The sequence below is a fragment of the Phyllobates terribilis genome, unplaced genomic scaffold, assembly GCF_046119375.1.
Source record: "Phyllobates terribilis strain yellow unplaced genomic scaffold, ASM4611937v1 Scaffold_5__5_contigs__length_657084704, whole genome shotgun sequence".
Classification (NCBI taxonomy): domain Eukaryota; kingdom Metazoa; phylum Chordata; class Amphibia; order Anura; family Dendrobatidae; genus Phyllobates; species Phyllobates terribilis.
The window spans coordinates 163,667,019-163,681,969 of NW_027362765.1; the positions used below are offsets into that span (position 1 = coordinate 163,667,019).

Consider the following 14,951-nt stretch of genomic DNA (forward strand, 5'->3'; position numbering starts at 1 on the left):
GTAAATTCTAAAAAGTAAATTTTTTTCTCATTAAAGTACACTCTGCACCCCATCTTGTTATGCACAGACCTCGCATGCCTTAATATATGCTTCAACATCCTTATCCAAGTACAGCCACCAATACTTTCTGACATTCTCTGAGTGAGCCCACCCGTAACTGCTCCAGGACAAATAATTTATCATGAGGTGTGCTGGCCAGAGCCATCTCCTGAGCCTTAACCACCTCTTATGCTAAATTGAAAGAAGAGACTACAATGTCCTTTGGAAGATTGAAATCAGGTTCCGTAATTTCAGACTCACTAGAACAAAGAGAGAGCATCTGCCCGAACATTCTTGGTCCCAGGGAGTTAAGAGATCGAAAAATTCAATCTGGTAAAAAAACAAGGCCTATCGGGCTTGTCTCGAGTTCAGTCTCTTAGCATTCTCTAAAAAAAACAGATTCTTATGGTCAGTAAGCATCGTGAATGGGTGCTTAGCTCGCTCAAGGAGATACCGCCACTCCTCCAGAGCTAACTTTATGGCAAGAAGTTCACGATTGCCGATTTCATAATTGAGCTCTGGAGGAGAGAATTTTCAAGAAAAAAAAGCCTCAAATGCATTAGAGTGGTGGAACCCTGGGAGAGCACCGTTCCCACCCCTACCTCAGAGGCATCCACTTCCACCACAAAAGGCTTATTGACATCAGGCTGGACCAAAACTTAAGTGGAGGAAAAGGCCTTCTTAAGTGTATTAAGGCCTTAATGGCTTTCAGTCCCCAATTAGACACGTCTGCCCCCTTATGGGTAAGATTGGTGAGAAGTTTCACCACCTTGGAAAAACCCTTAATAAACCTCCGGTAATAATTGGCAAAATCCAAAATACACTGCAATCACTTGAGCTAAACAGGTTGTGCCCACTCCAACACCGCCCTCACCTTCTCGAGGTCCATCCAAAACCCTGTGGGGGACAGATTGAGTCCCAGGAACTCCAACTCCTGCACTTTGAAAACACTTTTTTCTTTTTTGACATAAAGATAATGATCCTCGAATCTTTTCAGGATAGTGCGCACATGGTCCCTATGTGCAGCTACATCCCTGGAGAAGATGAGGATATCATCGATGTAATCAGTAACACAAACACCCAAGAGATCATGGAAAATATCATTTACAAGTGTCTGAAAAACAGCTGGAGCATCACAGGGCCCAAAGGGCATAACACAATACTCATAGTGACCCTAGGGGGTATTGAAGGTCTTTTTCCACTAATCCCCCTCTTTGATATGAACCAGATTATAAGCCCCCCAGAGATCCAGTTTAGTAAACCAATTTGCCCCCACCAGTTGGTTAAAGAGGTCAGGGATGAGTGGGAGAGAGTACTGATTACGTATAGTTATGCGATTGAGCTCACGATAGTTAATACACGGTCTCAAACCGCCATCCTTTTTGGCGACAAAAAAGAACCCCTGCTCCAACCGAGGTTTTAGAAGGGCGGAAAAACCCATTTTTCAAATTTTCCTGTTTATATTCCCTCATGACTTGCCTCTCGGGTTCTGACAGGTTTAAAATTTTGCCCTTAAGTAAATTTGCCCCCTGAAGGAGCTGGATGGAACAGTCATAAGTTCTATGTGGAGATAATTTCTGGGAGGCCTCTTTGGAGAACACCTGTGGGAACTCTACCATATGAACTTGGAAGGTGGAACCTTCTACCTTAGGAGGCTTGATGATACAAAGGGATTGGCAGTTGGAGGACCACTTAACAATATCCCCCCCTTTGCCAGTCAATGATAGGGTTATGAGTGCAAAGCCAAGAAAGACCCAACACCACAGCGGTAGGAAGATTCTGTAAAATAAAAAAGCATGCCTCTTCCTTATTCAGACAGCCTGTGGTGATAGTGTGGCGCCCTGCTGCGCATTGGTGCCACAGAACCCAGAAGGGTGCATGGGTGGACTTCTCCACAAGAGGCCCTCACTACATTCACACACCTCCACCCTATTACCTTAGACCAGCAGAGGGAGCCCGTTAGGGATATATATATAGGGAGGGTGGAGCCAGGCAGCTCAGTTCTAGGTTAGAGTTGAGTGTGCTCAGTGAGAGAGCAGCACGCAGGCTGCTGTGTGAGGCAAGTTGAGGCCTACAGCACACACTGAAGCCTAGTGAGGGCCCCGAGTGTGGCCGAAGGCGAGAGGAAAAGGAAGAAGTAGCGAGGGGGCAGAGGAGCATACCAGGCTCACCCCGATATATATACCGGACACCGGGACCCTTTACACCCAGTAGGAACCACCGGAACCCCTGGAGGACTACAGGTCCCAGGTTCACCAAACACTGATTACAGTACCAGGGCTAGGAGTCACAGAGGCCCCAGCATCCAGGGAGAGTGATCTCCAAAGAGAAGGCCCTACCACCAGGTCAGCAGGTGCAAAGAGAGACAGTAACCAAGCTAGGCCTAGCTCCAGGCAGTTCAGAAGCTTAGAGAATAAAGCAACGGATCAGGAGGCCCTATACCCGCTCACTAAGGAGAGTCTAAAAGTGCGCCCTTCACCTGGAGTACCCTGGACCGTGCCTGCAACATCACCAGTAAAGGTACTGAAGCTTACCCCCGCGTTAGTGTCCGTCTTTCCTCCGGGACCGTCCTGCCGTCTCTCCCCTGCACCACCATCCATTACACCCCACGCTACCCTGGAGCAAGCTCTACCTGTGGAGAGCCACACCATCCTTGCTGCCGCAACACCAGCTCCAGAGGACTGCTCCGCAGCAGCGGCACCCCTTAGCCACATCTCACAGGTGGTGTTATGAACTTTCCCAAAAACCTTATAAATATTCCCCCTTTTTACTGACCGCCCTGGGTCACGGACCGGACCAGCTACCGTGATATCCCCCAGCAACCAGAGGCCCGCTGCCGAGTACCCCACGGCACAGGGGGCGCGTCAATAGCTCCTGGTTTGGCGGTGCGATACCCCTATACTCTGGGCAAGGAGAGAATTATCAAGAGAAGATAATGTTATAGAAGCGTCCAAGGAGATGAAAGCAACCTCCAACTCCTTGACCATGACAGCATTCAAAAAAGGTATCTCAGCCCCGCAATCAACAAAAGCATAACCTTCCACACTATTACCGCTAAATGTGATAACAATAGGTAAGAGTAATTTTTTTTCTTGGGGTACGTGAGCGTGTAACTGATCCCTGAACCCAGCTGGGTGCAGTCGTTTCCCGCCAGCTCCAGACATAGACATTCACAAACCAGATGGCGCAAGGAACTACATAGAAGATACTGTCTCCGACGCCATCTTTGCAGCCTTGACTCCCGAGAGGTACCAACTCCACCAAGCTGCATGGGTTCTCCCTCAGCCTCAGGACCGGCGGACGGTATGAATGAACTCCACCCGAGTGACTATTTCTCCTGACATATTTCCCACCTTCTCCAATCATGTCGCACAGCTAATGTCATGGTGGCCTCCAACGACCAGGGAGGAGAGTGGTGCACTCGCATACCTTTAATATGGTCATTAAGTCCAGACAGGAAGGTACTACGAAGGGTGGCATCGTTTCACCCAGTCTCTATGGCCCACCTACGAAACTGGAAGCAGTAGTCCTCCGCAATGAGGTCCTGCTGACACATTGCCTTAAGATGCGATTCAGCTAAGGCCACCTGGTCCAGTTCGTCATAAATCTTCCCATAGCCTTAAAAAATTCATCCACTGACGAGAGTATGGGTGAACCTGAGGGTAATGAAAATGCCCAAGACTGGGTATCCCCTCTAAGAAGGAAAATAACAAGACCCACTGAGTACCTTTGTTCCCAGAGGAAACAGGGCGAAGTTGGAAATATAATTTGCACTCCTCCTTAAAATTATTAAATTGTTTCTGATCGCCCCCAAAAAAATCAGAAAGTGGCACCTTTGGTTCTATGGGAATGACCCCCGCTGCAGGACTGGGGTTAGAACTTTCCTGTGTGGGGGGAACTCCCTGAGCCAAGGTCTGACTGTGCTGTTTCACAGTGCCCTCCTGGAACATTCCCAGAAGACTCTGCATCTGGTCAGGAAGCTGCTTGACTTGATTCATTTTTAAAAATATATATATATATATATATATACAGTACAGACCAAAAGTTTGGACACACCTTCTCCTTTAAAGATTTTCCTGTATTTTCATGACTATGAAAATTGTACATTCACACTGAAGGCATCAAAACTATGAATTAACACATGTGGAATTATATACTTTACAAAAAAGTGTGAAACAACTGAAAATATGTCTTATATTCTAGGTTCTTCAAAGTAGCCACCTTTTGCTTTGATGACTGCTTTGCACACTGTTGGCATTCTCTTAATGAGCTTCAAGAGGTAGTCGCCGGAAATGGTCTTCCAACAATCTTGAAGGAGTTCCCAGAGATGCTTAGCACTTGTTGGCCCTTTTGCCTTCACTCTGCGGTCCAGCTCACCCCAAACCATCTCGATTGGGTTCAGGTCTGGTGACTGTGGAGGCCAGGTCATCTGGGGTAGCACCCCATCACTCTCCTTCTTGGTCAAATAGCCCTTACACAGCCTGGAAGTGTGTTTGGGGTCATTGTCCTGTTGAAAAATAAATGATGGTCCAACTAAACACTAACCAGATGGAATAGCATGCTGCTGCAAGATGCTGTGGCAGCCATGCTGGTTCAGTATGCCTTCAATTTTGAATACATCCCCAACAGTGTCACCAGCAAAGCACCCCCACACCATCACATCTCCTCCTCCATGCTTCACGGTGGGAACCAGGCATGTAGAGTCCATCCGTTCACCTTTTCTGCTTCGCACAAAGACACGGTGGTTGGAACCAAAGATTTCAAATTTGGACTCATCAGACCAAAGCACAGATTTCCACTGGTCTAATGTCCATTCCTTGTGTTCTTTAGCCCAAACAAGTCTCTTCTGCTTGTTGCCTGTCCTTAGCAGTGGTTTCCTAGCAGCTATTTTACCATGAAGGCCTGCTGCACAAAGTATCCTCTTAACAGTTGTTGTAGAGATGAGCCTGCTGCTAGAACTCTGTGCAGCATTGACATGGTCTCTAATCTGAGCTGCTGTTAACCTGCGATTTATGAGGCTGGTGACTTGGATAAACTTATCCTCAGAAGCAGAGGTGACTCTTGGTCTTCCTTTCCTGGGGCGGTCCTCATGCGAGCCAGTTTCTTTGTAGCGCTTGATGGTTTTTGCAACTGCACTTGGGGACACTTTCAAAGTTTGCCCAATTTTTCGGACTGATTGACCTTCATTTCTTAAAGTAATGATGGCCACTCGTTTTTCTTTACTTAGCTGCTTTTTTGTTGCCATAATACAAATTCTAACAGTCTCTTCAGTAGGACTATCAGCTGTGTATCTACCAGACTTCTGCACAACACAACTGATGGTCCCAACCCCATTTATAAGGCAAGAAATCCCACTTATTAAACCTGACAGGGCACACCTGTGAAGTGAAAACCATTTCCGGTGACTACCTCTTGAAGCTCATCAAGAGAATGCCAAGAGTGTGCAAAGCAGTCATCAAAGCAAAAGGTGGCTACTTTGAAGAACCTAGAATATAAGACATATTTTCAGTTGTTTCACACATTTTTGTTAAGTATATAATTCTACATGTGCTAATTCATAGTTTTGATGCCTTCAGTGTGAATGTCCAATTTTCATAGTCATGAAAATACAGAAAAATCTTTGAATGAGAAGGTGTGTCCAAACTTTTGGTCTGTACTGTATATATATATATATATATATATATATATATATATACTGTATATATGGCTATTTATTATGTTATGAGACACAGCAAGACTGGCACCAAACAAGCCAAGGAGCAGCCACAGACGCGCAAGCTGCCCAGCTAGGTGAGCCCTTGAGAGTCGGGAATACTCTTCATTCAACTCCCTGTAAATGAAAGGGGACTTTGGCAGAGCCCTTCCCAGTCCCATTATCGCTGGTCAGCTGGCGTCTGGTGACGTGGTTGGTGCCAAGTCCAGGACCAGGTGAGTAACTCTTACTCCGGGGAGTAAAACCAGAAGAGAAAATGAGAAAACCCCTGAAAAGATGGCAACACTACTGCTAGCTCCACTCACAACCACAGCACATAGGAACCGCAATAAACAGCAACGGACTGAGCAGGGAACAGGGTTAAATAGCCCGCCTAATGATCAGGTGTTGAATACCTCCCAATCATTCCCAGAAATCACTCCCTGCTAGCTTACACAGCAGAATGAAAAACATCCCACCACTGCCTAGTGCCAAACACAACAGTGTCCTTCATTACCTGGCAACCAGGGAAATTAGTGAGAGTCACAGCATCCCACGTCCTCACACATCCTACATCAGAACGCGATGCTCCATAAGATTGGGACGGTTTCCCTGCACGCGTAGTAGCTCCACCTCTAGAGTCAGGACATTGGCGGCGCCTGTGACTCGAGTAGCATAGTACCAGACCTGATCCATTCCTAGATGGGAGCACAAAGCCATAATTCCTAACAAATCTGACTTATTTACATTCTAAAAAGGGTCTCTCAGAGTGCACAGGAATGACCGCCTTTTTTATTTATAACAGAATTTACTTTTGAGACAAAAGAAACATCTATTGCTAAGTTAATAATTAGTGTTGAGCGAGTATGTTCTGGTCCGAGTATGCTCGGGCCGAGCTCCGAGTATTTACAGCTGCTCGGTGATAAGGTTAAATCGCTCCCGTGTACATGATTTGCAACTGTTTGACAGCTTTATTACATGGGAGGAATGTGTAAGAAATAGACATTCCTCACATGTAATAAAGCTGTCAAACAGTTGCAAATCATGCACACGGGAGCGATTCAACCATATCACCGAGCAGCTATAAATACTCGGAGCTCGGCCCCAGCATACTCGGCGAAAGGGTTAATAGAAAATACTCGCTCAACACTATTAATAATTAATCTGCAAAGATACTTTCATTTATATCTTTTATTTGTTTTCCAGAGAACCTCTTTAGGAATCCTATTTTTTACGATTTCAATTCAATATAGTATTTCAATATGCTAGTCAAAGTCTCCACATTCCTCAATTCACAACCACTCAGCAGCCATAGACAGAAATATCAGAAATATGATCTGACAACATATGACAATATCATGTTTTTTTCAAAGATTTTCAGGAAGAGCTCTGTTACTGAGTTTACTGCCAGGAAGAGCTAAGGGATAAAGAGGCGCTAAGATTAAATGGATGAAAGAAAGAGTATCTTCATTGACAACAAAGTGGCTCCATGGTTAGCACTATTGCTTTGCAGCTCTGGTGGTCTCTTAGACCCTCTGTATCAGTTTTGCCTAGATTTAGAGCTCGTTCACACTTGCGTATAAATAATCGGTCCCATTCTCATCCAGGAGAGTGGGATGAATTTTTCTCACTTGTCATCCGTGTGCTGTCCGTATACAATCTGATTTTTTACTCAGCAGCTATTGATCATTTACAGGACCATTTACAGTTTTCTATGTTGCAGAATTGTAATGCATCTGTAAAAATCAGACGCCAAACTGATGGTCCATGCGGCATGCAATTTTATTTTCTCGCACTGTACCGAATACAGCTGAAAAAAAATATGCAGATCTGCACTGCCTCATTAAATAACATTGGTCTGATTGCACTTGTCTGATTTATACCCCAGTGTGAACGAGCCCTTGAGGTGTTTTCACATTGAGTATTTTTTGCTCAGTTTTTGGAAGGTAAACTCTTTAAAAACCACTAGGAGTTTAAAAGCCACAAGTTTTGATTGGAAAGTTGGAGAGTTTCTACTCTGAAAACTCAGCAAAAAATCTTGCACCCTTAAAGGGGTTGTGCCACCATAAAGAATACTTTTAACCAAGCAGAAAAGGTGGAAATAAATGGTTTTGTAATTTACATTTATTAAAAATTATGCTCCACTCAATAAATACCAAGCCTTTATTTTCTGATGTATGCTCCTTAGCGCCCCCTGTCATTATTCCATTCCGTCCTCATAGTGGACGATCAGCTGATCGAATTTGTGCAGTTCCTGTCATCATAAGAGGTCCGACTCCCCCCAACTCCCCACCCCCAGTGTGCACAACGTATTCTCGTCACACGTCAGACAGCACAGGGAGTAGATTCCTGAAAGCGCAGAAGTGTGTCAGGGAGTCTTCCAACCCCACTCTGGGTGAGATCGTTCTGCTTCACAGATCTGTAAGTGCAGGTAGTGTCTTTCTGCAATCGCACTCACAGGTCTGTGGAGCAGATGATCTCACCCAGAGAGGGGTTGGGAGACTCACTGGCACACTTCTGTCAGACTTGTATGAGGGAGAATATGTTGTGCACACTGGCGGAGGGGGGTTGAGGGAGTCGGACCTCTTTTGATGACAGGAACTGCGCAAACTCGTCCAGCTGATCGCCTACTATGAGGGCGGAATGGGATAACACCAGGGGGGGGGGTTTCTGCTTGATTAAAAGTTTTCTTTATGGTGGCACTTAATCCTCCCTTAGGCCTCATTCAGATATCAGTAACTTTTTTACCTACGCAAAAAATGCTATCATCTGATTTCCACCAGTGTTTGGTCAGTGAGTCAGTTTTCACCATCAGTGATTTTTCACGCATGAAAAAATTGATAAATAAATTGTCAATCTTCTCCTATTCATTGTGATGTTATCAATGATGCTGTCCTTGCGCTGTCCATAATTTTCATGGACCCATAGACTTGCATGGGTAATTTTGATCTGTGATGCGGATCTGAAACAGCCACGTCTCTGATTCTTTGTGGACTCGCGGTCCGCAAAAAACACCAACATATAAACAGCTCCATAGATTATAATGGGTACGTGTTCTGTCTGTGAAAAACATACATAAACATGCTCATTTTTTCTTGCATATAAATGTGACAATGCCATTTAAATAACTGACCACAACATTTAGTTTTGCACAAGAAAGATCTTTATTAAAGTAAAGAACCCAAAACAATGCTTAGAAGAAGAAGCAAAGAATTCCGCAATGAGTATATCAACATCACGACACCCGCTTTTGTCATTTAGGAAATCTTCATCCTAATGTTGACTTTCTGACAATTGAGATGCTAACATTTGGTGTGGTGGACATGCTCAGGAGTGTGGATGATCTTCACAGAATGGTGAGACACTGTAGAAGAAGGAAATAAGAAGACAGGATTTAACTCTTCATTTATATATTTTTTTAAGACAAGTCTGTTACATGTGTGCCCTGGTGCCTGAGCGGGTCTAAAGTCCCCTCTGCCACATAAGCAGACACTATTATTATATTTGGGGACACAATTGCTTCAAGTTACACCTTTAGCCCGGGGTCAAGCTGCCTCTACATAAGCTGAGCAACCAATAAGATTTCAGCTCTCACTTTTTAGAGCCCTTTAAATACTTAAAATTATGCACCTGATTGAGCAAATTCTCTATTCTTAACTGGCACTTTTTTAATTACATTTCCCAAAGGGTTGCAAGTCACTCTAAATATTGTCATTGGGTGGGAATAGAACTACAGAGAAATAGTTTGGGTATGCCAGTGCTCAGGTATTGGGTCAAACTTCCTGCCAATTTTTCTTGGCGCCTCCAACACAGTTTTCACATTGACCACCATTAATTTCAGGCCTTTGCACATATAGAAACTTAATGGCCAGTACTATAGGTCTGTGTGCCTCATACAGAGTCACGTCATTCTCTCCAAAAACATTACTACCAGGGAGAATATGACCCCTCACAGACACATTTTAAGATGGCACATGAAGTCCGCTGGATCTATGATATTGAACCCTAGCGATTATTTGCTCAAGCATACATGCTATATACAGTGGTGTAATTTGAAGCTCATGGGCCCCAATGCAAAAGTTCCAATGGAGCCCCCAATTATTGCAAGTCTTTAATAGTATTAATCTTTTCATATGGACCAAAGGGACTTTTTGGACCCCCTTGGCTCCAGCACCCAAGTGCGATTGCAAACCCTGCACCTGTAGTACGCCTTTGACTATATGTGAACAGAATCTAATGTAAGAATATAGCTTAAAGCCAACATGGTCCCTCAAACCTAAATATGATGATTCATTTTCCATATATATTCACAATCTGGTGGCTACTGTTCTCGCACTGTCCCATTCTTCATTTCTCCAAGATGGCCACCGCAGATATGTGGGGAATGCCTTTAAAAGTCTGAGCCACACCTCCCATGCCAATGATGGAAACAGCATCATCATCATTGGCATTGGCTCATCCCAAAACCAGTGGAAAGGCAGGGAAGGCGTTGTGCAGTCTTTTTACAGCGCCTCTGTGGCAGTCATCTTGGAGAAGGAGAGAACGGGCCTTACAGTAGGAGGCAGAGGCTGAAGAATGGATGATGTCAGTTAACATGACTATCTATGGGAAATGTATTGTCACATTTAAGTTTGGGGGAAAAAGTTTTTTTAAATTAAAAAATGCCTTTAAGAAGAAAAGATACAATATTTGTTCCCAGATGGCACCATATAGTGCAGTTCTTTTTAAACTTACCTTCTTTGGCACTTGAATGGTGGTGCCCAGAAACACTGGAAAGGGTAAAATAGAAATTAGGCAAAATCTTATACACCACCTCTTCAATAAGGACAGTCAATTCATCAGTTCTATAAGTCATATAAGATAAAATCACCCTCTAATATTTAGAGTTCAAATACAGTTTCAAAGGGACAGACACATCAAATTATTCATCTATATGAAGAGCTTCCAGAATTAAACAGATCTGTCAGTAGATTTCACAATACATTGTTAATTAATATAAACCCCTTTGACCTGGCAAGGCAGGTGTACTTACTTTGAGAATCCCAATCGGCATGGCTATATAATTCTGATATTAGGATCATTATATTATGATTCTAGCTAGAGCTGGACTAAAATTTTCATTTTAAATCCAGCAGAAAAACTTGCATAAAGGATTATATATTGCTATTCTGACATGAATTTCCAAAGAAAATACACCAACATCACCAAGGCTTAGAGATCTAATCAATAATGAATGTAGTTCGCTTTGTGAATTCTGACAACATATCCTAAGTATGAGAAATTGTTGTAAAAATAAAATTGTTACTACGTACTGGATATCATGACCCTCAAGAAGGCGCTTGTATGTGGCAATCTCCATTTCCAGATGTGTTTTCTGATCCATTAAGATCTTGTATTCATGGTTCTGACGTTCTAGGTCTGAACGGATCTGTGACAACTCAGACTCAATGTTGTTGATCATGCTTTGCAACTGAGAAAGCTGGGAACCGAAAGTGGCCTCTGTCTCGGCCAATGTACCTTCCAAAGCTGATTTCTGTAGAATGAAATGAAGACAGAAATGAGGTGCAGATTGTCTTCTGCAGGATCTTTTGGGTGTACTATTGTGTCAGACCTGGGCCTACCAGTGATTTCCCCAGTACTCTGATAGACCAGTCTGCTTTTAAGGGCTCGGTTACACTGGTGTATAACACGGCCGAGTGCTATCCAATGTTTTATCGAATAGCACTCAGCCCAATGTTTTACTACGGGGTAGTGCAGATTTGCCGATTCTGCATGACAAAATAATCCCAGCGTGCTGCGAGTGGCTCCGCTATATACAAGTCTACGGGAGAGTGTGAAACATTGGACTGCTTTCGGATGTCAACCGAGTACAGTCCTATGTATGCTCACAGAAACAATCGAGAAGATGGAGAAATTACGTTTTCTGTGTTCTCCGCACCTGTGATACGATTCTCTCATTCGAGAGAATCATATCACACTCAGATGACACTCGGATCATACTCTGACAGAGTTTGAGCCGAGTGTCATTAGCATAATTGATCTGATTCTCTTGAATGAGAGAACCTGCGTCAGTGTGAGCCTACCCTAAATCTGGTATAAATAATTGCTTACTGATATTTTGTGGTGCTACACTTACCATGCTTTGTTGGCTTTGTAGTTCAATCTCAAGGGTCTGGACATTGCGTCTTAATTCAATGACCTCAGTTTGGACAGATTGCAGTTGTTCAGAACCAGATGCCATCTGACGATTCAGTTCTTCACTCTAGTAAATGGGATGCATAAAATGCTAAATGAATACTCATTATACATATTTATACATATGCTGTATATTCTATATATATAACTTTATGGCATAGTAATGTGTTGGGCAATGTAGAGTTCAAGAAACATATGCAACATATAATGTGTATTTTTCAGACCAGGAAATTGAGATAATTTTGCTACATATTTCTACCGCATAATGGCACTACTAATAAAGGAATGTGCTGTGTCCTTAGAGATGTTTTGAATTAACAGCACACCAAGTGGTTCGGCATGGAATTACAAGAAAACATGTAGGTGTTTTATTATGAACAATTTCATTTTCCTGTTATCTCACAGTTTTGCAACTAACACATGCTACATTCACATTGCTATGTTTAGCCATGTTTCTTCACATTCAGTTTGCATGAAACATCTTTAGACCTGTAGTAAAAAAAGTACATACCCTTTGAAGGAACATGCTCTCAACTTCCCTCATGTTTCTTTCCATCAGGTTTTCATATTGCTCACGGATCTCAGACAATACTCTGTTCATATCCATTGATGGAGCAGCATCCACTTCCACATTGACTCTAGCACCCAACTGAGCACGTAGAGAGGTTACTTCCTACAAAAAAAAAACAGATACTGATTAGAAAAATGGTAAGAATCCTTGTGTCTATTGTCAGATGAATTTTATTTTCCCATAGAAGGTAGCATTGTATGACAAACAGAAGTGAGCCATCACCTCCTCATGGTTCCTCTTCATCTGTAGCAGCTCCTCTTGTAGACTCTGAACTTGACCCTCCAAGTCACATACCTCTCGGTTCAACTCTTCTAGCACACGACGTAAGCCATTAACATCAGACTCAACATTGTTTCTGAGTCTTAGTTCCATCTCATACCTACAGAAAAGGACATTACAAACTCCAGAATTAAGATTAGGACAGCCTTAGGGTCACCAGTAACTGAATCTACATATGATGACTAACATATTCAACAATTCTGATTTAGTCTACTGTGTCAGTAACATACTTATTCTTGAAGTCATCTGCAGCCAGCCTGGCATTGTCGATTTGAAGCACAATTCTGGCATTTTCAATAGTAGCAGAAGATATCTAAAAAAAATAGAAAAAAAATGATAGTAGATTAGTAGGGGTCTTCCATAGTATTTTCACTCCTAACATCATAGATCTATAATCTAGTACAGCCAGTCAATTGTTGAAAATTATATAGTGTCCCAATATTCCATGCCACCTTAGTCAAGTTCTATGTCTGAATATATATAGATGGTACTTACTGTTAAAAGCTTCCTAGTGGTGTATTACATGTACATTTAGAATATATTATTTAAAATTACAATATATATTATAATACTTGTGATTACAATGCATGTGCCTTTGTTTATGAATGCCACACATTATATAATCCTCACCTGGCCTTGAAGATCCTGAATGATCCTAAAGTAGCTGCTAAAATCAGGAATAGAGCTGGGTTGGTTCTTGTCATACCATTCTCTTATATTTCTCTCCAGCTGGGCATTTTCTTGTTCTAATGATCGCACTTTTTCAAGATATGATGCAAGTCGATCATTTAGATGTTGCATGGTTTCTTTCTCATTGACATTGAAAAGGCCATCACCCTTCCAGCCACTGTGGCCTCCATAGCTGCCAAAGTGAGTGCTGTGACCATGCACACTTCCAAATCCGCATCCATGACCTATAGAAGTATTCTTGGAAATAGAGATTCCTTTCCCTCCAGATCCTCCATGGACACTTGGGGTCCTGTAGTGACCTCCATGATGTGAAAGACTTGAGCTCCCATGATGTAACTTATGGAATCCTCCATGAAGAGACCCATGAGATGGTCCATGATGGGATATTTTATGTGAATCCCCATGATGAAGCTTATGGTGGAGAGTTGAGACATGACTGGTGATCTTAAGGCTGGTTCCCTTGATGGACCCAGCTGTTGAATGACCTGACTTAATACAATGGCTCATGTTGAGAGATCTGCAAGAATCAGCTTACACAACAGCTTCTTCGAAAACCCAAGTGTAAGAGCTCATTTTATAAAAAGCACAGGGGGTGTTGCAGAAAGTTAAATGCTTTACAAGCATCATAGTTTGCTTCATTTGCTGGTTGATGTGATTTATATAGAAGACATTTGTATGATTGCTTAAGAAAGATCATAAGGAAGGTGGAGACTGTGACAAGTTTATTATAGAGCTGTTCAACAGCGTTATATTCACCACACCTATCGAGCTAGAACAAAAGATTTGGAGTCGGCATTATGGACACATGAAAGACTCCTCGTAGCTATTGATATATATTGAAAATATTATTTTTTGGTAACTGAAAATTTACAAAACTGCTTTGGACAAAAAATTCACATGAAGTCGCTGCAAATATATAGATAATCCCTTTTCTTCAGTTTAGACTGCATTTAGACAGACCAACTGGCCATTAAACGACCATCGATCGGGTATGTGCAAGCCGATTCACAGTCATTTAATGACACGTTTAGAAAGGCCGATCACACTCCAATTTGCACAGAACGATCATTAGTAGATCGTTCTGTGAGCATAGAACATCATATTTTAGGCAGCGCATTTGCTGTTTCACAGGATAATATGCTGCCGAAAACGATGATTTCTAAGCTTGTTTAGACAATCGGATAGTCGAGAAATGAGCATTCCTAGCATTACCTGTTCCCAATTATCAGCCACAGTAAATGAGGCAATAGTCGCCAGTAAAAAGTCAATTAGAGGGTATACAATTTACCTGTGTAATGCAATTTTATTCAAATACCATAGATCATTGTTATTAAAGGGACTCTGTCAGCACAAAATGACTGTTCAAATCAAGTACAGGCGCTCGATGTTTCATGGCGTGGTCAATCAGTTATATACACCTTCCCACCTGCTTGGTTTCCATCTCTCGGCTCCCTTCTCAGGCTCTATGAAGCCAGAGATGTTAAT

At 42.6% G+C, this 14,951-nt stretch overlaps 1 protein-coding gene across 1 annotated transcript; it reads right to left on the reverse strand.

Annotated features, from left to right (window-relative positions):
* Positions 1-9,033: 9,033 nt before the first annotated feature.
* LOC141270992 (keratin, type I cytoskeletal 19-like) lies at positions 9,034-14,025 on the reverse strand. The gene is made up of 8 exons (XM_073681088.1): positions 13,407-14,025; positions 13,007-13,089; positions 12,720-12,876; positions 12,438-12,599; positions 11,868-11,993; positions 11,044-11,264; positions 10,466-10,500; positions 9,034-9,095 (listed from the first exon to the last, which is right to left on the reverse strand). Exons 1-8 carry the CDS (start codon positions 13,971-13,973, stop codon positions 9,034-9,036), a joined length of 1,413 nt encoding a protein of 470 aa, XP_073537189.1. The 5' UTR covers positions 13,974-14,025.
* Between the last annotated feature and the right edge of the window lie 926 nt (positions 14,026-14,951).

Coding starts and splice junctions, on each gene's coding strand:
- LOC141270992 (XM_073681088.1), bottom strand. CDS start 13,973: ATGAGCCATTGTATTAAGTCAGGTCATTCAACAGCTGGGTCCATCAAG. Junction 13,090..13,406: donor TTCAGGATCTTCAAGGCCAG/GTGAGGATTATA, acceptor TATTTTTTTTAG/ATATCTTCTGCTACTATTGA. Junction 10,501..11,043: donor CTTGAGGGTCATGATATCCA/GTACGTAGTAAC, acceptor TACCCTTTCCAG/TGTTTCTGGGCACCACCATT.